Below are 22388 nucleotides of genomic sequence, written 5' to 3' on the forward strand. Positions count from 1 at the left end.
ATATTGGCCTAAAAAATAATGATTGAATTTCACAATCTAACAACATCAAATTATTTTCGACCAAAAAAGAAACATCGCGTTATCATATTGCCAAATTGAATGACAAGAGAACATTTCTGACTTTGTCTTATCCAATATCCATCCCACAATGCTGCAAATACCAAAACCTCAAACATTGTTGGCTATGGTTATTTTCTTTGACAAATACCAACAGTGGCATTTCATGAAAGAACTAATAGATTAAAATTACCAGATCCTAACAGAATAATATCCTTATATATAGTACAATTTCTATAATCAGAGATTTTTTTTCTTCATCATCATCATTAAAAAAAAAAAAAATGGTTGTTATGATAGAAGAATAAAATGTGGAATTCTGAGTGAAGGTCCCTCCCTTCATAGAACTATAGAATGGATTTTCAAATATGAAATTGGACCCATACTCTTCCAATATGGTTGATGACTTGCAGTTGCAGCGCCCATGATCCACATGATTCAACTCATATCCTTGAAACACTCTTGTACTGTAATCTAAGATAAAATAAGCACCATAAGCAACTACAAGAGTTTCAGTCCACCTGTTACATCATCAACCACTTCAATCGGTCCTGCATATGAGTGTTAGATTAAATCATTAATGAAAAAATCCAGGTTTAGATAAAGTGAGAAGAGAAAATCCAAAGTTCCATTTGGACTTCTTTATACTTCTTGTCAGACAATAGGAATTCAATTTGCATCATATCACAAGCTCAAAACCAGTCCTACCTAATATCCTATCCAACAAAACATAAGGGGCTTGACCTCCCAATCTAAGATGTAGCCAAGGGAACACCCCCCCCCCCCCCCCCCCCCCATGAAATTGTTAAGACTTGAAAACTTTCTTTTATACTTGACGGAAAAGTCATTGAATGTGAAGCTAAGGGAGAAGAGAAACTTACCAAGAATAGCCATCACTGTCCTTGAATCTGGAAGAATATAAAGGAACAAATAAGTAACTTTTGATGGTCAACTGGATAAGAAGCTAGTGAATAATATAAGTTCAAAGCCAAATGGGGAACATACAAGACTTAGCAACAATTGAGCTGTTTGCATCAATATTCAAAAAACAAGTAATTGTAATAATGACGATAAAAAAGACTTTCCCTTTTTTTTGGGACTGAAAAAAATGCTTAAAAAGTGTCAAAGATGGGTACACAGAACTTGGAAATGCCCATTGTACCAATGCTCTGGACAACCATGCTAAGCTTTCCCAGTTTCTGATGATGGCCATCACTTCTCAGTAGTATTTAAAATGTTTATAAAGAAAACTACCATTCTAGTTTATTCATGTTATTTGAATTAACATTCACCAAACCTCAAAATTATCAAAACCATGATTAACCTCGGAAATAGAAACTTAAGCAACTCACTTGGTGCAATCTGAGTCCTCCCAGCATCAATTGTAATATGTGTTGGTAGGTTCAGCGACTTTGCCCTCTCCTATCAACATAAGGAATTGAAAATCAACAATTAAGCAGCATTCTAGGTGCTTCTACAAAACTTGCAACTTTGCTGAAATTATATATGATTGGATAGAGCACGCAAGAAAGAGATATGTTTATGTCATGTAAATATAATTTGCAAATAATACTGACTTGCAAAACTAGCATATCTTCTTCACTTTCTATTTTCACGACAACTTTAGGTTGTGCACACATCTCCCACCTGCATATTGACATAAAAGCATTACAGGAAACATAGCGAAAAGTACACAAATAATAAAATCCATATTGTTCAAGGGAGTAAAAATCAGAGTAGTCTGTTGCCATACCTGTTTAAAGCTTTTGGTGCCCGATGGAGGAGCTTTTTATAGAGACCCAAAGTTGCATGACTAAACAATGAAGGCAAAGATTTGGATGATGATTGGAACAAAATATAATACAACGCCAAAAAAAAAAAACAATAAATTACAACTAACTGAATAATGAAGTATTATTCAAGGAAAAAGCATGTTATGATTTGATGAAATAATCCATCATTCTCAACAGTCAACGTAACACTTAAAGTTTGCTTGATTTGAAAATATCTAGGAGGGGACAGAAGAAGGATATGCAAGTTTAATTTTAGTGTACTAAATAAAGGAAGAAAAAAACAGCAGCTACCTGCATTGTGCAGCAATTTTCCCTTTACCCATCTTTAGATCATTCCTGACTACCAAAACCTGAAGAAACGAAAGAAGAAAGTGAATAAGGCAACCCAACATGTCACATAATAAATATCCAGTAACAGCATTTTGAAGTTATCAAAGTATCAGAGTGAAATAGATGTAAGTGCAAGTAAGTAGGAATACCATTTTGAAATCTTGGAGAATGTCAGCGAGGTTGTCAATATCAAGGGGGTCTTTCGGCTTATCTTTCTTCTTATTCTTCTTGCCATTATTATTATTATTTTCAGTAAGAAGCGCAGTTTGCTTAGCTAGTCTTGCTGAGATTAAAATGCGAGCAGGAGGGTAACGCGCACCAAAGCAATACCCCAAAGCAAGCCAACCTGCTCCTACTAAAATGGCACCCACCCACCCCAAACCCATCATATCTTCCACGACCACCCACAACCGATTCTCTTATAGGCTTATAGCTACCAGCTTCCAATCAAATTTCTACTTAATACAAAAAAAGAAAAAAAGAAAAAAAGAAAAAAAGAAAAAAAGAAAAAAAGAAATAGACATTCAAATAATTTGTCCTCATATAACATGCTATTAATTTACAGTAAAGTTTTCGTGGAAACAGATAGGGGTACCTGGAGTGTGTCGACGGTAATGAGTATGTATTTCAGATCGATGGTCGAGAGTATTTCAGAATCCAGTAACCTTAGATCGACGGTTGTGAACTCACGCAGCCGGCAGCTATGACTGTGTACCTCTTCCCTTTGCAGTGGATGAGGAGGACAAGAGCGATATTCGGGTGGGTTCAGTCGGGCGAGCCAACATTTATCTGATCCGGAAAACGATCCCGCTGCTGTGCTGGGCCTTTTGTTTGGGCTACATTGGGCTTAAATTGGACCATCAGTTTGTTGTTGGTTTAGAGACTTTGTGTTTAACTTTATGTACACTTGGTTGCATGGTAGTTGCACAAATGAGCCAAATCTAAACAATACAAAATAAGAAGGTGCCATCGTCCATCATCCAACAACTTTGACATTGACCATGAAAAAAAGTCTACACGGTGTTAGAATGTTCCATTTTCCTCTTAATTTAATTTACTCTTTTATTTTGCTTCTTATTCTTGTTCTATATAGAAAGGGAGATTTCAACTTCAAACTTCTCCTAACAAAGTGCACTCTATCCTTATTATAGAATAAACTTATTAGATAAATAATATTAAGCTCTCTATGGTCATAAATTCCTAATAATAGTTGGATTTAATTAGAAGTCGTTCAATCATGTCAATTGTCAAATGAATGCCACCTAACCTCATTAACTCAATAAACAATACATACACCGTTATAAACATTATTTTATAACAAAGTGTAATTTATTGTGAGAACCGTATTGAAGTTTTAATGGCCATATTCACTTTCTTCTTTCTAATGAGAAGTTAATTACCCATGATGCTCTAGTACCCCATACGTTAATGTGATTTAAATATCAATGCACATCCTAATCATGTTGTATAGTTAGGTGCAGTTTTTTTTTTTTTTTTTTTATTTGGAGAGGAAGGATTGAACTTGAATATAGAGTGGGCAATTTCATTCCTTTTAACTCGGTTACTCAATAACTGTAATTCGGTGTGGTTTAGATTATGCAAAACTATTTTTGTGACTTAAGAATAGTCTTTCCAAGTTTCTTCCAACCTTACAACATGATATAATCGTTTGGATGAACAATAATATTTCTTAGGCTTTTGACCAATCTTAATATTTCTTAGGCTTTTGACCAATCTTCTTAAAAATTATGGATGCTATTAATATTTAGCCCACTTATTGACTTTTTTTTTAAATTGCATCTAGAGTTGTACAAAATTGAATTGAGCTGTTTTATTCCTTAATTAAATCTTATAAAAAAAATTTAAAGGAGCATTCCAGTTTTTGGTCCCTATATTTCTTTAAAATGTGAGGATAAGTTATGGGAAAAATTAAATTTGGGAAAGAGTTATCCAATGATATAGTTGAAAATTTTCCAAATTATTTAAAATTTGAGTCTTAGAGCATCTTTAGCCATTTTCTAAATCTTTCTTCAAATGATAAAATGACATAAAACACAACTTCAACTCTTTCATAAATTCTTTTAAAATTTGAGATTTCTCTAAATCAAGTTAAATGGATAAGGCTCTCCAAACCTTCATATTAATCTTTAGAAACCCAAAAAAAGAAAAAAAAATTAGAAAAAATTTCAACTTTAGCATTGGAGAATCCTTCCCAAAATTTAATTTTTTTTCCTAAACTTATCCTCAAATTGGAGAAAAATGATTGGAAAATAACTTGAGATGCTCTTAAAAGTTTGGGAGTCTCATTCTTTTAACTTGATTTGAGGAAATAATTAGAGATTTCTCAGATTTTAGAAGATTTTAGGAAATAATGTGTTTTATGTTATTTCTCTCTAAATTTAAATTTTAGAAAAAAATTTAGAAAAGAGTTAAAGATGCTCTAATATTATTGAAAAGAGTGCTGCTATTTGCACACCCTAAATTTCTCTTTGCACACCCTTTCTTGAAAAAAAAAAAAAAAAAAACTCAAGGGAAAAGACCATTTGGCCCTTCCCTCACCCATACACCCCCATCCATTTTTCTTTTTGCACACCTTCCCTAAACAGAAAAAAAAAACACACACACCCAAAACTCACACACCCCATCCCCATCTCCCCCGTGCCCACCACCATGCACCAGCCCCGACCACCCCAGCCCTCCAGCCACCGCGCGCAGCGCTCTCTCTCTCTCTCTCTCTCTCTCTCTCTCTCTCTCTTTCCCTCTCTCCTCTCACCCAGCAGACAGCCAAACAACTTAAAAAAAAAAAAAAGCAGCGGGTTCGGCGGACCAGTGCCGAACCCGGTGGTTTCGTTCGACAGGTACCCGTCGAATAGAATAGGATTGTTCGGTGGGTGCTTACCGAACGAAACCATCGGGTTCGGCACTGGTCCGCCGAACCCACTCCAATTTTTTTTTTTTAAGTTATTCTCTCCGGCGCGCGACGGTGAGCTAGCTGCGAGGAAGGTGGTGGCGCGCGGTGGTGGTTCTGCGAGGAATGTGGTGCTGCTGGTGCGAGGAAGGTGGTGATCGGCGGAGGGAAAAAAAACAGAGAGAGGGGTGGGGTGGTCGGGGCTGGGTTGGGCGGAGGGCTGGGGTGGTCGGGGCTGGGTTGGGCGCGGGGAGAGTGGTGCAGCATGGAGGAGAGAGAGGGGTGGTGCATGGTGGTGGGCACGGGGAGAGTGGTGCAGCAGGGTGGTGGGCGCGGGGAGGGTAGTGCAGCATGGTGGTGGGCGCGGGGAGGGTGGTGCAGCAGGGTGGTGGGCGCACGGTGGGGATGGGCGCACGGTGGGGCCGGGGCTGGGTGGAGGGGAGGGAGGAAGTCGGGCTGGGTGGAGGGGAATGAGGTGGTCGGGCTGGGGCTTGGTGGAGGGGAGGGAGGAGGTCGGGCTGGGTGCATGGATGGGAAGGAGGTGGGCTGGGTCGGGGCTGGAGGGAGGGTGCGACGGGGCTGGGCTTGGTGGAGGGGAGGGAGGAGGTGGGTGCTGCGTGGGTGGCCGATGGGTGTGGTCGGGTGAGGGAGATGAAGGGGGTGTGTGTGTTTTTTTTTGTTTGTTGATGGGGTGTGCAAAAGAGAAAAAATTGAGTTAGGGTGTGTTGGGTGAGGGGTAAGTGTGTCTTTTTTTTTTAGTTTTGATTTTTTTTTTACAAAAAGGTGTGCAAAAAGAAAAAACAGGGTGTGCAAATAGCAGCACTCATTGAAAAAGTACAAATATCATGACAAAAAAAAAAACACAAAATGAGAAATAAATATAGAGGTAGCCGCTAGCCTAAGTTAACGTATAAGAGAGAGAAAAGGGTGCCTGAAACTCCAAGGAAGCAGACTAAGAACGAATACTAATAGAAAAGAATAGATTTTATCATTCACTTTATTCAGTCGTTGCGCCTGCGCTTTGTCGTCGTCGTCTAAACCCATTACCCGACCCGCTTCTCATCAAACAGCTCCCGTTTCTGAATTCTCCAAATTCCAAAGGTACTCAATCAACACTCACACAGTCTCTTTTTAATCAATATCCGACTTCTTTTTTCTTTCTTCATAACGATTCTTCGTCTGATCGGTTCTCTTTTTATTTATACCTGTTTGATTGCTGAGAAAGCAAAACAAAAGTCACCAAAGAACAAAAAAAAAAAGAAAAAGAGGAAACTAAATTTTGGATTGTTGACTTGAACTAGGCGTACCGCGTACGAGACGGGTACTACCTTTTTTTCTCAGTAGCCAAACAGTCCCATCAAGGTTCCATCTCCTGCTTTCTCTAGGGTTTTTGAAGATTTTGACTTATAGGGTATCAAGGGTTTTAAGAATTTTGATGTCGGTTATATACACTGTTATTTGGAATTTTGTTCCTATATTGTTATCTGTTTGTTTGTTAACAAAATTGAGGGACGGAACAGGTAGGGATTTTGGGGGGAAAACGTTCTAGTTTGACTAATTAATGTTGATTTTTCCCTACCAGTTTTATGCTTTCAATTTTTATGTTCACTTGGTGTTAAGAAAGTTTGGCTTCTTTTGGGTGGGTCTAATTTCAAGAACATGAAGAAACAGAATCCAGAATTCTGATAAAATTGTTTAATATTTCTGCCTGTCTCTGAGAAAACAGTGGAGAAGATTTGTTTTCTTTGGCTTTTAAAGTTTGTTGTAGTTTGGCTTTTAAAATAAGAAGTCCTTACCTGTAGTCAACTAGTAAACTTATATAATCACTTGTTTTATTGTTGTCTGTATGTTTAAGGCTATGCAGAACTCTTTTGTAACATAATTATGTATCTCTTCAATCTTTAGCAGCAACTAATTTTGGCATTATAGTAATTTCAGGAAAACTTTTAGAAGGTTTTTTCTTAGAGTTAGAAGGATTGCAAAGATGAGTGACAATTTGATGGAGAAAGTGAGTGCTTTTGGTGAACGCCTCAAGATCGAAGGGAGTGAGGTTGGCCGAAAGATGAGCGCTGGCTTGAGCTCAATGAGCTTCAAAGTGAAGGAGCTCTTCCAAGGCCCAAACCAAGCTGATAAGATCGTTGAAGATGCCACATCAGAGGCACTTGACGAGCCTGACTGGGCAATGAATCTTGATATTTGTGACATGATGAATACTGAAAGAGTTAACAGTGTTGAATTGATCCGTGGAATAAAAAAACGGATTATGCTGAAGAGTCCTAGGGTTCAGTACCTTGCTTTAGTACTGCTTGAAACATGTGTTAAGAACTGTGAGAAGGCATTCTCAGAGATAGCAGCTGAGAGAATTCTTGATGAGATGGTGAAGCTGATTGATGATCCTCAGACTGTTATTAATAATCGCAACAAGGCTTTGATTCTGATTGAAGCATGGGGGGAATCGACCGGTGAGCTTCGCTATTTGCCTGTTTACGAGGAAACGTACAAGGTACTGTAAAGTTTTGGTGCTTGTTCATATCTTTGTACATATTATGTAGCTACTGATGTTTACAAATACCTACTTTCAGCTTTGAGTTTTACTTGTGTGATAATAATTTTGTGCAGCCATATGTTGTAGAATCTTGCTTAAGCTAGCTTACATGGATGAATTTCATATAAAGTGTAAATACCCTATCACTAATTTAATGGCAATCTGTGCAAGTGCCATAGTTCTAGCTGCAATCTTTGGTGTTGGATCCTTGACCAAGTCTTTTCTTATATATGGGAAACAAAATGATAATTTTGAACCCACAAATAGCAGTTTCAGTTTGCTTTCTTTATGAAGGTGGTCTGAAACTCTGAAGTTTCATTGTTTTGGATCCTTTTTGAGTTAACATCATTAAGGGAAGTGAAACTACACTACACAATTTGACACAAGGTAAGACCCTGAGCCACAATTACAGCTCATTTTGATAAATTCTAGGAAACACACAATTTAGCCATGATACTAAAGAGAACATAAATAAAATTACATTGCCAGCTTACCTGTGCAAAGGAACACAAGACTAGGATTCAGTACGAACTTGAGTAAACTCACAGAGGATCCTGTTCAGGCCTGAAATTGAAAGTATACCATAGTTCAGAATTTCTGTGGCCTTTATGCTAGCGTTTTCCCCAACTTTTTTTTGGTAGCCTCCATCACATGGTTTGGTGTAATGCATTTGTTGACTCTATATTGCTGATGTTTGAAGTTGCGGTTTCATGCTATTTATACTTTTATGGTTGGACCATTTCTATTTCAGAGTTTAAAATCAAGGGGTATTCGGTTCCCTGGTCGTGACAATGAGAGTTTGGCACCAATTTTCACTCCCCCTCGTTCAGTTTCAGCTTCAGAGTCAGATGCTGGTTATTCCCAGCAGATTCCACTTGATATTCCTGTACAAAGCTTTACAGCGGAACAAACAAAGGAAGCTTTTGACGTTGCAAGAAACAGTATTGAGCTTCTTACTACTGTTTTTTCCTCTTCTCCGCAACAAGATGCCTTAGAGGTAATTTTTATCTTGTTTTCTCACTTGCATATTCTATTTGAATCCTGATATTAAATTCATAATCTATGGGATTTCCAGAACTACTTATTGTGAGATGCATGGAACTTTCTTTCCTGTGATATCTAAAGCTTAATATACTTTTTCTTATGGGGGCTAGACAACTTTTAGGGACGCCACTTGCACTCAAACCTAAAACGGGCCCTTGGAAATAGGCGGATTTACCACCAGGTTGTCCCGCAGGGACATGTACATGAATGAACTTGTACGTTGGGATATTTTTATGGAATGCATTGCAATGTCACGTCTGTCAGGGTAAATATCTAGCTGTTAACCATCAAAGAGCTTGCTGCTTTGGTTCTTCTGCATTCATTGTGGGACCAATTGCCTTCTGGGCTTGCATTCTTAACAAGAAGGCTTTCCAGCATGTGTGTGTAATTTCTCTTAAAGAAATAATTCTGAGTAGGTTTGTAGTGAAATCTCATTCAATTTAGAGCCCAGTGGCATTGGTTGACCTTAAAACAAATGTATGCCATGGAGACAGCCGTTCAAAGTTGATTTTACTCTAGTACAAGGTCAGCCCAAAAAGGAATAAGAAATCCTGATGCAATTACAAAGTTGTATGAGAGCAGATGTTCTCTCATGCGATGTACTTGCATACTCTACATTTCATTTGACACTTTTATAATCAAGTTTTGTTAGTCTATGCCTCGAGGATGGACAGTTTCTGCATTTTGCACTTTGAGAACTCTAAATCTTTGGCATGCTACGTATTTTTGTTCCAGAGTAACTAGTTATCTATATTTTTAAACTAAGAACTAAATCTGTTGTTATCAAAAGTGAAATGGATTAAATGTTTTTGTCCCATTGGCAGGATGACTTGACAACCACACTTGTACAACAGTGCCGTCATTGTCTATCCACTGTCCAGAGAATTATAGAGACGGCTGGAGAGAATGAGGCCTTACTGTTTGAAGCGTTGAATGTGAATGATGAGATCCATAAAGTTCTAACCAAGTATGAACAACTGGTTAAGCCTTCCGTTGGTACAGCTGAGCCTGAACCTGCAATGATACCAGTTGCTGCTGAGCCTGATGAATCACCGAGTCATGCAAAAGAGGATTCCTTGATTAGAAAGCCAGCTGCTTCTCGAGGTGGTGCTCATGCAGGGAACAATGATGACATGATGGATGATCTTGATGAGATGATATTTGGCAAGAAAGGTGGAGATTCATCTGAAGGAGGCCAAGATCCAAAGAAGCAGCAGCCACCATCAAAGGATGATCTGATCAGCTTTTGAGCTGATCTAAACTTGTACTTGGCAGGAGAACTGTGATGGTGTCAATACCAGGCTATTTAGTTGTTGATTGTTGGAGACGATGAAGTTTGATGTTTAGAGATATCTCATCTTCATGAACGTTATAATCTTTTTTTATTTTATTATTTTTTTCTGTTTTTCTGAGTACATCGACCATTGTTTCTGCACATTTTGTGTAAGTAATTCTTGTTAAATTTGGATGCATAGTCACCTGATGGAGTTATATATCTATCTATATTGAGTACTTTTATGAAGTATAGTGTGGTCTATGTTCCGTGACACAGTGACACTGACACCGGTACTTCCAACTTGCCAAGTTTGTTGGCTGGAAATCTCAATAGTTTCTCTGTCTATATATAGTATAAACCTATTTCCCTTTTCAAACGTTTTTGTGCAGCAAACCGATATAGACTCCCATCTCTTGCTTTCTGTATTAGGATTATTTTTGTACCTCTCAGTTAGAGATTAGAATAATTTTATTTATTCAGTGTGACTAGGCTGTAGAGACTACAGGGTGTGCACGGGTACTGCTGTGAAACTGTGGAAGTGGGCATTCATTCTTGTAGATAAATAAACATAAACTAAACAAGACGTTAGTTGGTAAATGGTAATTAGTGACTTATATGAGAATTGAGAGAAAGAAAATGAGAGGTTGCATTGACAGGGTCACGGCACAAGCAGTGATGAGAAGCACAAGTTGAGTCCCACTTGAAGATTTTGTGAGTGAGTGAGTCTGTGAAACACACAACACAAACAAAGAAACGACAATGGCTGGAAAGCAAAGCACAAGATCCAAATCCCCTCTTGTTCTGTTTTCCCTGGTTCTCGTGGCCCTCTCCCTCCTCTTCTTCCTCTTCTCCTTCCTCAGCCCCTCCCCCTCACTCTCCGATCGGACCCTTCACTCAAACCCGATTTACAGAGCCGAGACCTCCTTCGTGGCCTCCCTGGACCGCTTCCTCCTCGCCCACAACTCCCCTCCTCCCAAGCTTCGCGATGACACCAAGAAGCCCAAGGAGCTCGATGATTTGCTCTTCAACAGCCAGACCCAGAGACTGTACGCAGATCCGTACTACCCGCTCACCATGCCCGTTAGGGTTTACGTCTATGAGATGCCCAGCAAGTTCACATACGATCTGCTCTGGCTCTTCAGAAACTCATACAAGGACACCTCCAATCTCACCTCTAATGGCAGCCCCGTCCACCGCCTCATCGAGCAGGTTTCACTTTTTACTAGTTCAATTTTTTTATTATTATTATTATTATGGAGCGTTTGGATGCGGATGAATTGAGTCCCGAGTTCCTGGGGGTTATTTGTGCGTGCAGCATTCCATCGATTACTGGCTGTGGGCGGATTTGGTAGCTCCGGAGTCCGAGAGGCTGTTGAAAAGCGTTGTGAGAGTGCATCGGCAGGAGGACGCAGACCTCTTCTACATCCCCTTCTTCACCACCATCAGCTTCTTCTTGTTGGAGAAACAGCAATGCAAAGCACTTTACAGGGTCTGACTGCATCTCCAAGGTTTACTTAATTGCTAATGCTGCACATCACTCATATATCCCACATTCTATATCAAAATCCCTTTTTCCCTTTGAGTGTACCTATCATTAGCAACTGCTTTCATATTCCTCCTTGTTTAATACTATAGCTTACATTGTATTGTTATTATTATTTGTGGATGAAGGAAGTTCTCAAGTGGGTCACCGATCAGCCTGCCTGGAACCGATCCCAAGGAAGGGATCACATACTTCCAGTTCATCATCCTTGGTCTTTTAAGTCCGTTCGCAGGTTCATGAAGAATGCAATTTGGCTGCTTCCTGATATGGACTCCACAGGCAACTGGTGATTATTTAAATGGATAGCATTTCTAAATTCAATCAGTATTTGTTACTCGTTCAAGCTGGATTATTAACTCTCTTTTGTTTACTTGTAGGTACAAGCCAGGTCAAGTTTTTCTGGAGAAAGATCTAATTCTTCCTTACGTTCCCAATGTTGATCTTTGTGATGCGAGATGCATGTCCAAGACGCAATCTAAGAGAACCACACTGCTCTTTTTTCGCGGGCGGCTGAAACGAAATGCTGTAAGAATTTTGACCTGTTAATGGATTTCTTTGATATTAATTCTATTTATTTGTTTTGGACCTGTTGGAAGTAAATATAATAAACATTAAGAATTCGTTGGAGATAACATATGTCTAACCTTGCTGGGCACCTGGCTTTTAAAGCTTGCCTCAATGTACAGATTATAATTACTTTATGAGATTTGATCATTACTGAAATTCATAATAGAGTTACTCACTAGTAAATCTTCTTAGATATGCTGATCCAGTTATCAACTGTAGAAGTGATTATATGGGGGTACTTTCAAGTGATTATACGAGGATACTTTATATGGGGATACTTTATATGGGGATACTTTCAGAGCGATTATATGGGGATACTTTGAAAGTGATTTAGTATTCACACCTGGAGAAGACAATGGCTCTTCATAAGCTGTAATAATTTATAGTTGCATATTCCACTGAGAATAATGATCTCGTGATTATTCTTGTTGTAATATTGGGTGATTGCTATATTTAAAACTTCCATCCTTAATCTCCCGCATTTCACTGTGAAAGGTAGACCTATAATACTGAAAATGAACACTGACCAATAATTCTTGTTGATCATCTAATATATATATATACAGGTTCCTTCTATTGAGGTATACCTCAACTTATTTATGTTGAGGTATGACCTTGTTGGGGCCCACACGAGTTGTTTTATGTCGATCCGAACCGTTCGCAAGGATCATCTTCATTGATAGATCATCCTTGCAAAAAATTAGTCAAATCGGAAATCATTTGCCTATCTAACTTTGATAAAACAAATGGACGGTTTCATCGAAAATATTTGGTTCGCCCATTTATTTGATCAAAGTTAGATAGGCAAATGGTTTCCGATTTGGCTAATTTTTTACTGCTCAGATACTTTGTTTGATTGTTCTATTATTTTAAATGCACTTAAAGATGCCATGGTAATAGCTCAAGTAAGGAAATAAAGTAAATGAGAGCCTAAATATCTAGGAAGTGTGGCTTGCTTTACTCTTATGTTCTATACCAGGAAATTCTTCAATGCTTTAAAATAGTCTTACAAAATGTAATCATCTCATTCTATTGATTTATGGTGGGAGAAATCTTCTTCCCATTTTTTACTTATAAATCTTATATTCTTATTTGCATGCTCAAAAATTGTATTGCAAAAGGTGTAGTTGTTTACGTTGTTCTACTTTCAGGGAGGGAAGATACGCGCAAAACTTGTAGCAGAACTAAGTGGTGTTGAGGGTGTATCTATAGAGGAGGGGACAGCTGGAGAGGCAGGGAAAGCAGCAGCTCAGAATGGAATGCGCAAGTAAAATTATTTGGATCCTTACTCTGTTTTGTGATGTAATTTTGATGTTACTTTTTTAACTTAGTTGAGTTACTTTCTTTGTCAGGTCTATCTTTTGTTTAAATCCAGCTGGTGATACTCCATCCTCTGCTAGATTGTTTGATGCGATTGTTAGTGGTTGCATACCTGTCATAGTTAGTGATGAATTGGAACTACCTTTTGAAGGAATACTAGATTATAGGAAGGTATGTACAACTAACTATTTGGTGTAAGATAGATTGGGCAGGTAGATAACTGCTCACACCCTTGCATGGTTGGCCTTATACTCTGTGTACTCAGTAGTTTCTTTTTATCTTTGTCTACAGATAGCTTTATTTGTTTCTTCCAGCGATGCTGTACAACCAGGTTGGCTTTTAACATTTCTTAGAAATATTAGCCCTGCTAAACTTGAAGAGATGCGTCAGAATCTTTCCAAGGTATGTGACCTGCTAAATTGAAGTGTTTGTTAGACATTATTTTGTTGTTGCTGCTATTTGTACATCTCTTCAAAAGGTTGTGGATGTTATAGCATCAGAATCTAGGTTCCATGTTTCATTTTATTTTAGGTTTTTGGATCAGAGATATTACATGTTAGTATGGCATTTTCTGTTGGATGTTACTGAGTTAGTGAGCTACATCTTTGTGGGGACTGACTTTGTAATTTGCATCTTTCCAGTACTCGAGGCATTTCATATGGTCCAGTCCAGCTCAGCCCTTGGGTCCAGAAGACTTGGTTTGGAGAATGGTATGATTTTCTTGCTGCTCCATAAAAAGTTGGCGCACAAAAGTGTGTTCACATATGTGCATAAATATACTTGCTTGCTCACTCAAACACAAGAAGCCTAAGCCTAAGTTTAGAATAATTGATTTATTGTTGTTCCTGGTACAACAGATGGCTGGTAAGTTGGTGAACATCAAGCTTCACACTCGGAGATCTCAACGTGTGGTGAAAGGGTCGAGAAGTATCTGCATTTGTGATTGCAAGCGTCCCAACTCCACAACCTCAGGTCACTTATTGTTGTAATTATTTGCTGCTTACTGTCTTTCTTGTGCATGAATGTACGACAGGTTGATTCTAATCTGTCTAATTCTTTGGCTATAGTGAGAACTTCCTGCATTATTTATAGTGGATTTTGTGGAATACACACTGCCCTTATATATAGATATCGACCAATTTGCTTCTCTATCTCATATTTTATATGATTTGTAGCAAGGCAAAGCTATGGCCTATTTGACAAGGCGAAAACAGAATTATTACAGCGTAGTAGTTGCTGTGTTGACGTGAACCAGCCGAACCGAATAGAATGTGAAATAAAGGATAGGCCATAGCCCATGGATTTTGAGCTTAGTCAGGGACTGAGCCCAAAATCCACCGCTGAGCTCAGCCCAATATGATGATTCTCATCCTGAGTTGCCGTTATCCGTTGGAAGACTACAAAGTAGAAAAGAAGAAAAAAGAGAACGTTAGTTTAAATTTCAAATATTTTATAGAAAGGCATCATAAAAGAAAATAATTTTATGGACTTAAGGACCAAGCATGGAAAAGGATGCGGGAAAGCCGTAGGAGGAGGAGTGCAATAGTGCATGCATGTGCCAATGTGCCATGCCTATGGGGGCCCCACACGGTCATCACCTTCCATGATTACGCCGCGGGCGAGCCAATAACTAAGACAAACCTTGGACGTGCCAAACATTAAATTGGAATTTTTGTTGCCAAACTTGCCATTATGCTTAAATAAAATTATGTTTATGAACAAAATAACAAATCAAAATAAATAGAAACGTCATGGCAAGCATTCGCTGCATTACCAACAATTAGGAAAGAGCAAGTGAGAGCAACAGAGAATCGAAAGTAAGAACGTGGCAAACCTGTATTGGACAACACGCTTAACGTTCAGCAAGTGACATGATTACCATCTCATGTGAATCTCAACTCAATAATACAGCTCCGGTGACAAGTTGACAACTATAATTTCACACGCCTTTTTCTTTATTTATTCATTTTATTGGACAACACGCATAAAAACAGCTCAACCTCTATGACTCTATCTAGTCAATCTTTTCCTCGATGAAAAAAAAAAATGGTAATTTTCTCGCTGAAATAAAGGAAAGAAAGAAAAAGACATGAATCGTGTCCCAGTTTTTTACTCTGATTTATATCATGCAAGAAGCCTCATATATCTTCTTCTTCTTTTTCTTCTTTCTGTTCGCAACTATTAATATATATATCTTATTTTGATATACTGACTTCAATCTGTTATTATTGTTCGTAAAAGAAAAGGGGCTTATGTTATTATTCATTTGGGTGAATTCAATAAGGGCATATTCCAAGGACTTTTTTTTTTTTTGTTACAACTTACAAGTACTTATTCTCTAGTAGCATATGACCTAATCAAAATTAAAAGTAGAAACCATTATGACCTCTTTGGTAGGTCGCACCCGACTAGATAAATTATGAACATTTTTAATGTTGTTCGATAAAGTGGTTCATCTCATGGACCAAATGAAATCTAGCTCATTAATAGGAACATAGTTTATACAAAAATAAAGACTATGGACCCAACCCATCACGTGCCTATTTGGCCATTTATCTTACCCCATATGTATTCCGTATTCGTCGTGTAAGAAATAAAAAAGGAAAAAATTGTTTTTTTGATAGGAGAGGAAAAAAAGATATAGAATGTAAGAACTGTTCTTTTGGATTCATAGAATATTCGTGTCCAGTTTTCAGCGGTAAACGTACGGATTACCCTTGTGATGTTGTCCAAATTAAATAATTAAAGAAGAAACTGCTCCCCTTGATCATTACCCTCCCATTTCTTATTAAAATAAAATAGAAAGACACCGAAACCCACACTGTCAAGCAGTAACGCCATATGATGCACATCCATCTGTCACATGATATCTCCAATCTGTGAGCCGGCCATCCACCGCTAACGCTTCCTTCCAAGTTATTATTAGCACTCGCTTAGTCGCTTGTACCCAGTTACCCACAACACTCAGAAGCTTCGCTTTCCCACCCTATCAATCCAAATTCCAAAATAAATAAAACCCATTTTTATTTTATTAATTAACCAAGTTCTTTTTCCTTTTTTCTTCTTAATACTTTAATAGTGAATTTAAAAGAAGAGAAATCCATCAATCATGGGCTACTAGTGCTTGTAGTCCTGCTCACGACTAAGTCCCAAACTCGTTTTGTTATCTATCTCTTTCTATCTCGTTTTGTCCCAAACTAAGTCCCAAACACGCAACGGACAGATGGAGAGCCGACCCTCACACACCCTTTGAAAGTTTGAATTGAACAATTCCCATCACCTTCAGAGTTCAGACAACCCCCTTTCGTTTTCGCTGGGGCTATTGGTACCCTCAGTCCTCATACACAGAGAGAGATCTGAAGCATACTTGAACCATCAACCTATCTATAAAACCAAGGTAAGCTTCTTTTTGTTTCCGCTTTCTCTTACTTTGACCACTGCCTCATCTCTTTCAGACATGCCCCGATTTTTTCTCCACTAGAAAAAAAACAAAATAAAGGTACAGAGCTTTCGGTTTTGTTTTTGCTGCTCTGTTTGGTTGGTTTACAAAAGGTGACATTGGATTTCTCATGGGTTTTACTCAGTCCATGTGATGTGGGTTTTTAGTGTACTTGGTTTTCATGATTTGGGATTATAGGAAGAAGCTTATGCTTCCGATGTCGTCAAATTTGATATTAAAAGTTGATACCCTTTTTCTCAAGTGATTTTCTTAGCACACAAGCACAAGGTTTGAAGATTCGTAGGTGATTTTAGTGTTCCCTTCGTACTCACCTACTCCTTCAAAATTTCTGCAACAAGAAGTTTATACTCTGTCTGCTGAGAAAATACAGATTAGGGCTACAGTTTGACAGCCATGTTGCTCAGTTCATGTGTACAACTGAGGCTAAAGATTTAATGTTTACTAGATCTGTTGATGTTTTTTCGATTATGCTAATGGAGTTTGAATTTCTTTGCTTTGTGGAAATTTAGGAACTAAGGATATATCTCTGGTAGTGCTTCCAACATGACATCCAGATCATTCAAGGCAAGCCGATCGAATCTATCATCAAACTCTGATATGCCCGATGGACATAACAAGCCTCCAATGCCTCCCGCCGTCACATTTGCCCGGAGAACTTCCTCAGGTCGCTACGTCAGCTACTCCAGGGATGATCTTGATAGTGAAATTGGGAGTGGTGACTTTATGAACTATACAGTGCAGATACCACCAACCCCAGACAACCAACCCATGGATCCATCCATCTCACAGAAGGTTGAAGAGCAATATGTGTCTAATTCACTTTTTACCGGTGGGTTCAATAGTGTTACGCGAGCTCATCTTATGGACAAGGTGATCGAATCTGAAACAAACCATCCTCAGATGGCTGGTGCTAAAGGGTCATCATGTGCAATACTTGGGTGTGATGCAAAGGTGATGAGTGATGAACGTGGAGCGGATATTCTTCCTTGTGAGTGTGATTTCAAAATATGTCGGGATTGCTATACAGATGCTGTGAAAACAGGGGGCGGTATTTGCCCTGGATGCAAGGAACCATACAAGAATACAGATTTGGATGAAATGGCTGTGGATAATGCACGGCCACCACTTTCCCTTCCTCTGCCAAATGGGATGTCTAAAAACGAGAGGAGGCTGTCACTGATGAAGTCAACAAAGTCAGTGCTGATGAGGAGTCAAACTGGGGATTTTGATCACAACCGGTGGCTGTTCGAAACAAAGGGAACTTATGGGTATGGGAATGCCATATGGCCCAAAGAGGGAGGTTTTGGAAATGGGAACGATGATGAAGTCACTGAACCAACAGAGTTGATAAGCAAACCATGGAGGCCACTCACTCGGAAATTAAAGATACCCGCAGCTATTCTAAGCCCGTATAGGTATATCTCTTGCTTTACTTTTGTCCAGTCCTTGTACCCCCTAAGATATACTATGTTATGATGGCAATCTCATACACAAAATGATTCCCTTAAATTTTTACAAGACCACCATGCCACATCTTTATTTCATCAAGATGCATTTCTAAAATAGAAGGTGGTAAGAAGATCCATAGACACATGTATACACACTCGCATACCCATCCGAACATATCATGAAGTTGACTAAAAGTCTAAAAGGTGATCACATGCTGTGCTCGCAGGTTGGTTTTTGAGATTGAAGAATGCATCGTACTTATGTGTCACCACACCAAAATTTAACAATCTACAATGAGCAACATCTTGATGTTATCCTACTGATAGATCTGTGGCTAGTTGTTTATGATAGTACTTTTGACAACAATGAGCAACAATCTTTATCATGGCCTGTGACCATAATAAGCTATGAATACTACTTTTGACAAGTGCTGATTTTCTAGGAATATAGTACATATTCAATAAGAGGATGATTATTTCCTTTGATGATCTTCCAAATTTTTTGCTAATTCTTACAAATGCTCTATGAATTCCATGTTTTCAGTATCATTCAGTGTTTTTCTGATTGGTGACATTGCTCTCTGTTGCTTATGTGTTCACAGGCTTCTAATATTTGTTCGTATGGTTGTCCTTGCACTGTTTTTGGCATGGAGGGTCAACCACCCAAATAATGATGCAATCTGGCTTTGGGGAATGTCAGTAGTTTGTGAGATCTGGTTTGCTTTTTCTTGGCTTCTTGACCAACTGCCCAAGTTCTGCCCAGTCAATCGTTCAACAGATCTTAATGTCTTGAAGGAGAAATTTGAGACACCTAGCCCCAACAACCCCACTGGAAAATCTGATCTTCCAGGGATAGATATCTTTGTCTCCACAGCGGATCCTGATAAAGAACCACCACTTGTTACTGCAAACACTATCTTATCTATTCTAGCTACTGATTACCCTGTTGAAAAGCTTGCTTGCTATGTTTCTGATGATGGAGGTGCCCTACTAACATTTGAGGCCATGGCAGAGGCTGCTAGTTTTGCTAATGTATGGGTCCCCTTCTGCCGTAAACATGGAATCGAGCCTAGGAATCCTGAATCTTACTTCAATTTGAAGAGGGATCCATACAAGAACAAAGTGAAATCTGACTTTGTAAAGGATCGTAGAAGGGTGAAACGTGAGTATGATGAGTTCAAGGTTCGGATTAATGGACTGCCCGACTCTATACGCCGCCGGTCAGATGCATATCATGCTAGGGAGGAAATCAAGGCCATGAAGCTTCAAAGGCAGAACAGAGAGGATGAACCTGTGGAGAGTGTGAAGATTCCCAAAGCAACGTGGATGGCTGATGGAACCCACTGGCCAGGGACTTGGTTGAATGCTTCACCTGAGCATTCTAAGAGTGACCATGCTGGTATCATACAGGTATTCATCTTGTCCCACTAAACTATATTATTTTGTTCTAACTGGCAGATGGTTAGATTGTTCTGACACATGTTGCACACATTAAGAAAAAAGGTAGACAAACATGAGGTTGAACATTTATTTGCCCTAATGATGCAGGTGATGTTAAAACCTCCCAGTGATGAACCACTACATGGAACTGATGATGAGGCTGGGCTTGTCGACCTAACTGATGTTGATATCCGCCTTCCAATGCTTGTTTATGTGTCTCGTGAGAAGCGTCCAGGCTATGATCACAACAAGAAAGCAGGGGCGATGAATGCCCTCGTTCGAGCCTCTGCCATTATGTCCAATGGCCCGTTCATTCTCAACCTCGACTGCGACCATTATATTTACAACTCTCAGGCAATGAGGGAGGGCATGTGTTTTATGATGGATCGCGGAGGTGATCGCCTTTGCTATGTCCAGTTCCCTCAGAGATTTGAGGGTATTGACCCTTCGGATCGATATGCAAATCACAACACGGTCTTTTTTGACGTCAATATGCGAGCTCTTGACGGGATTCAGGGCCCAGTTTATGTCGGAACTGGATGTCTCTTTCGTAGAATTTCCCTTTATGGTTTCGACCCACCTCGATCAAAAGAACATCACCCTGGTTGTTGCAGTTGCTGCTTTTCTCGCAGAAAGCATACCTCAGTAGCCAACACCCCTGAAGAAAACCGGGCCTTAAGAATGGGTGATTCAGACGATGAAGAGATGAATCTCTCCCTGCTGCCTAAGAGGTTTGGGAACTCAACTTTCCTGATTGATTCGATCCCAGTGGCAGAGTTCCAAGGTCGTCCTCTTGCAGATCACCCAGCTGTGAAGAATGGACGCCCACCTGGTGCCCTCACCATTCCTCGCGAGCTTCTTGATGCATCTACTGTTGCAGAGGCTATCAGTGTCATTTCCTGCTGGTATGAAGACAAGACTGAGTGGGGACAGCGTGTTGGGTGGATTTACGGATCAGTTACTGAAGATGTGGTCACTGGATATAGGATGCACAACAGAGGATGGAAATCAGTTTACTGTGTGACTAAGCGTGATGCGTTCCGTGGGACTGCACCTATCAATCTTACAGATAGGCTGCATCAGGTCCTCCGCTGGGCTACTGGCTCAGTTGAGATTTTTTTCTCCCGCAACAATGCCCTCCTAGCTAGCCCAAGAATGAAGCTTCTGCAAAGGATAGCATACCTCAATGTCGGTATCTACCCCTTTACCTCCATCTTCCTTATTGTCTACTGCTTCCTCCCTGCGCTTTCCCTCTTCTCTGGCCAGTTCATTGTCCAGACCCTCAATGTTACTTTCCTGACCTATCTTTTGATCATTACTCTCACTCTATGCATGCTTGCCGTGCTTGAGATTAAATGGTCTGGCATCGAGCTAGAAGAGTGGTGGAGAAACGAGCAGTTTTGGTTGATTGGAGGGACTAGTGCCCACCTTGCTGCTGTGCTTCAGGGGCTATTGAAAGTTATTGCAGGGATTGAAATCTCTTTCACCTTGACTTCAAAATCAGGTGGTGATGATGAGGATGATGAGTTTGCTGACCTCTATATTGTCAAATGGTCAGCTCTAATGATACCGCCAATTGTTATCATGATGGTCAACTTAATTGCAATAGCAGTTGGGTTTAGCCGAACAATATACAGTGTCATTCCGCAGTGGAGCCGGTTAATTGGTGGGGTTTTCTTTAGTTTTTGGGTTTTAGCTCATCTCTACCCTTTTGCCAAAGGGTTGATGGGGAGAAGAGGGAGGACACCCACCATTGTTTTTGTATGGTCGGGGCTCATTGCGATTACCATCTCTCTTCTTTGGGTGGCCATCAATCCCCCTTCTGGTACTAACCAAATTGGTGGATCATTCCAGTTCCCCTAATAGGGTCATAAGGCCATTCTTTGTTGTTAAATCTGTTCATTTTATATTCCTTTATTTGTTTTGTTCCTGAAAGAACAAGTTATCATGTTGGTTATTGCACTGCATGCATGATCTGGTTCTTGTTCCCTCCCATTTGGATTTTGTCTAGCAGTAATTAACTTGGAGCAGTTTGAGCATGACTGTATGTTGCATGGGACAAAGAGATAGGGATCCATATTTGTAGTTTTCCCGGCATTGTATTGATGCTTTAATCAAGTGGATAATTTGTTTGAATGTTTCGCTTTGACTTGGAAGATTAGGAAATTAAGATGCCGCTCGGATTAAAGGTATATTCTTTTGATTGACTGAAAGTATGTATCAATTCCTTCAATTTTTTCACACTTTGAATATGCAATATATAGTAATTTAGTATAGAGGACTCGATTTTATTACTTATGTAATGATGAATGCTACCAGGACATTTTCCCTTCCTCTAAAATGAAGTCGCATATTCTTACATCTTTGAAAGCCAAATATTGTCTCGTCTCCTCTCGCCGAAAGAACTAACAAGTTTTATTTGGTTTTTTTCTCTCTCAAGTGATATTGAAATCTGTTATTTTCGAAACAGAAGTTTGACCTACTAGTGGATGGAACTGCCAACAACACTTTTGGTAATAAAAAAGATTTGATCTTGATCAAAACAAATTTGGTGGTTCAATATGAATGAATAAATATTCAAAAGAGAATGGAATGCAGAATGCGCCTTGAATGCGTCTTTGGTAAATAAATGAAAAATAAATTGAGCTGGGAAACAA

General features: G+C 39.3%; 4 protein-coding genes across 8 annotated transcripts; 3 read left to right on the plus strand and 1 right to left on the minus strand.

Moving 5' to 3' along the window:
• Positions 1-79: 79 nt before the first annotated feature.
• Positions 80-2984, minus strand: LOC147289075 (Peptidyl-tRNA hydrolase II (PTH2) family protein). Its single transcript, XM_086237492.1, has 8 exons — positions 2776-2984; positions 2330-2635; positions 2142-2200; positions 1811-1870; positions 1635-1704; positions 1410-1479; positions 939-965; positions 80-608 (listed from the first exon to the last, which is right to left on the minus strand). Exons 2-8 carry the CDS (start codon positions 2567-2569, stop codon positions 559-561), a joined length of 576 nt encoding a protein of 191 aa, XP_086093618.1. The 5' UTR covers positions 2570-2635; positions 2776-2984; the 3' UTR covers positions 80-558.
• A 3040-nt stretch (positions 2985-6024) lies between these two features.
• On the plus strand, positions 6025-10199 carry LOC147289076 (Target of Myb protein 1). 3 transcript variants are annotated; one of them, XM_086238591.1, is made up of 4 exons: positions 6025-6189; positions 7018-7591; positions 8385-8630; positions 9502-10199. In XM_086238591.1, exons 2-4 carry the CDS (start codon positions 7073-7075, stop codon positions 9925-9927), a joined length of 1191 nt encoding a protein of 396 aa, XP_086094717.1. In that variant the 5' UTR covers positions 6025-6189; positions 7018-7072; the 3' UTR covers positions 9928-10199. The 3 variants fall into 3 exon arrangements, with proteins under 3 accessions (XP_086094717.1, XP_086094716.1, XP_086094718.1); XM_086238590.1 differs by having other exon boundaries at positions 7027-7591; XM_086238592.1 differs by lacking the exon at positions 6025-6189 and adding an exon at positions 6244-6450 and having other exon boundaries at positions 7027-7591.
• Positions 10200-10565: 366 nt separating this feature from the next.
• LOC147289077 (Exostosin family protein) lies at positions 10566-14532 on the plus strand. The gene is made up of 9 exons (XM_086236463.1): positions 10566-11162; positions 11269-11442; positions 11625-11782; positions 11874-12021; positions 13215-13330; positions 13416-13554; positions 13675-13785; positions 14025-14093; positions 14241-14532. Exons 1-9 carry the CDS (start codon positions 10713-10715, stop codon positions 14370-14372), a joined length of 1497 nt encoding a protein of 498 aa, XP_086092589.1. The 5' UTR covers positions 10566-10712; the 3' UTR covers positions 14373-14532.
• A 2056-nt stretch (positions 14533-16588) lies between these two features.
• Positions 16589-22005, plus strand: LOC147289078 (cellulose synthase-like protein D3). 3 transcript variants are annotated; one of them, XM_086236459.1, is made up of 4 exons: positions 16589-16780; positions 17353-18258; positions 18894-19701; positions 19840-22005. In XM_086236459.1, exons 2-4 carry the CDS (start codon positions 17387-17389, stop codon positions 21592-21594), a joined length of 3435 nt encoding a protein of 1144 aa, XP_086092585.1. In that variant the 5' UTR covers positions 16589-16780; positions 17353-17386; the 3' UTR covers positions 21595-22005. The 3 variants fall into 3 exon arrangements, with proteins under 3 accessions (XP_086092585.1, XP_086092587.1, XP_086092588.1); XM_086236461.1 differs by lacking the exon at positions 16589-16780 and adding an exon at positions 16789-16882; XM_086236462.1 differs by lacking the exon at positions 16589-16780 and adding an exon at positions 16942-17126.
• Positions 22006-22388: the final 383 nt, after the last annotated feature.

This window comes from Dryas octopetala, chromosome 3 (genome assembly GCF_963921425.1).
Source record: "Dryas octopetala chromosome 3, drDryOcto1.1, whole genome shotgun sequence".
In the NCBI taxonomy this organism is placed as follows: domain Eukaryota; kingdom Viridiplantae; phylum Streptophyta; class Magnoliopsida; order Rosales; family Rosaceae; genus Dryas; species Dryas octopetala.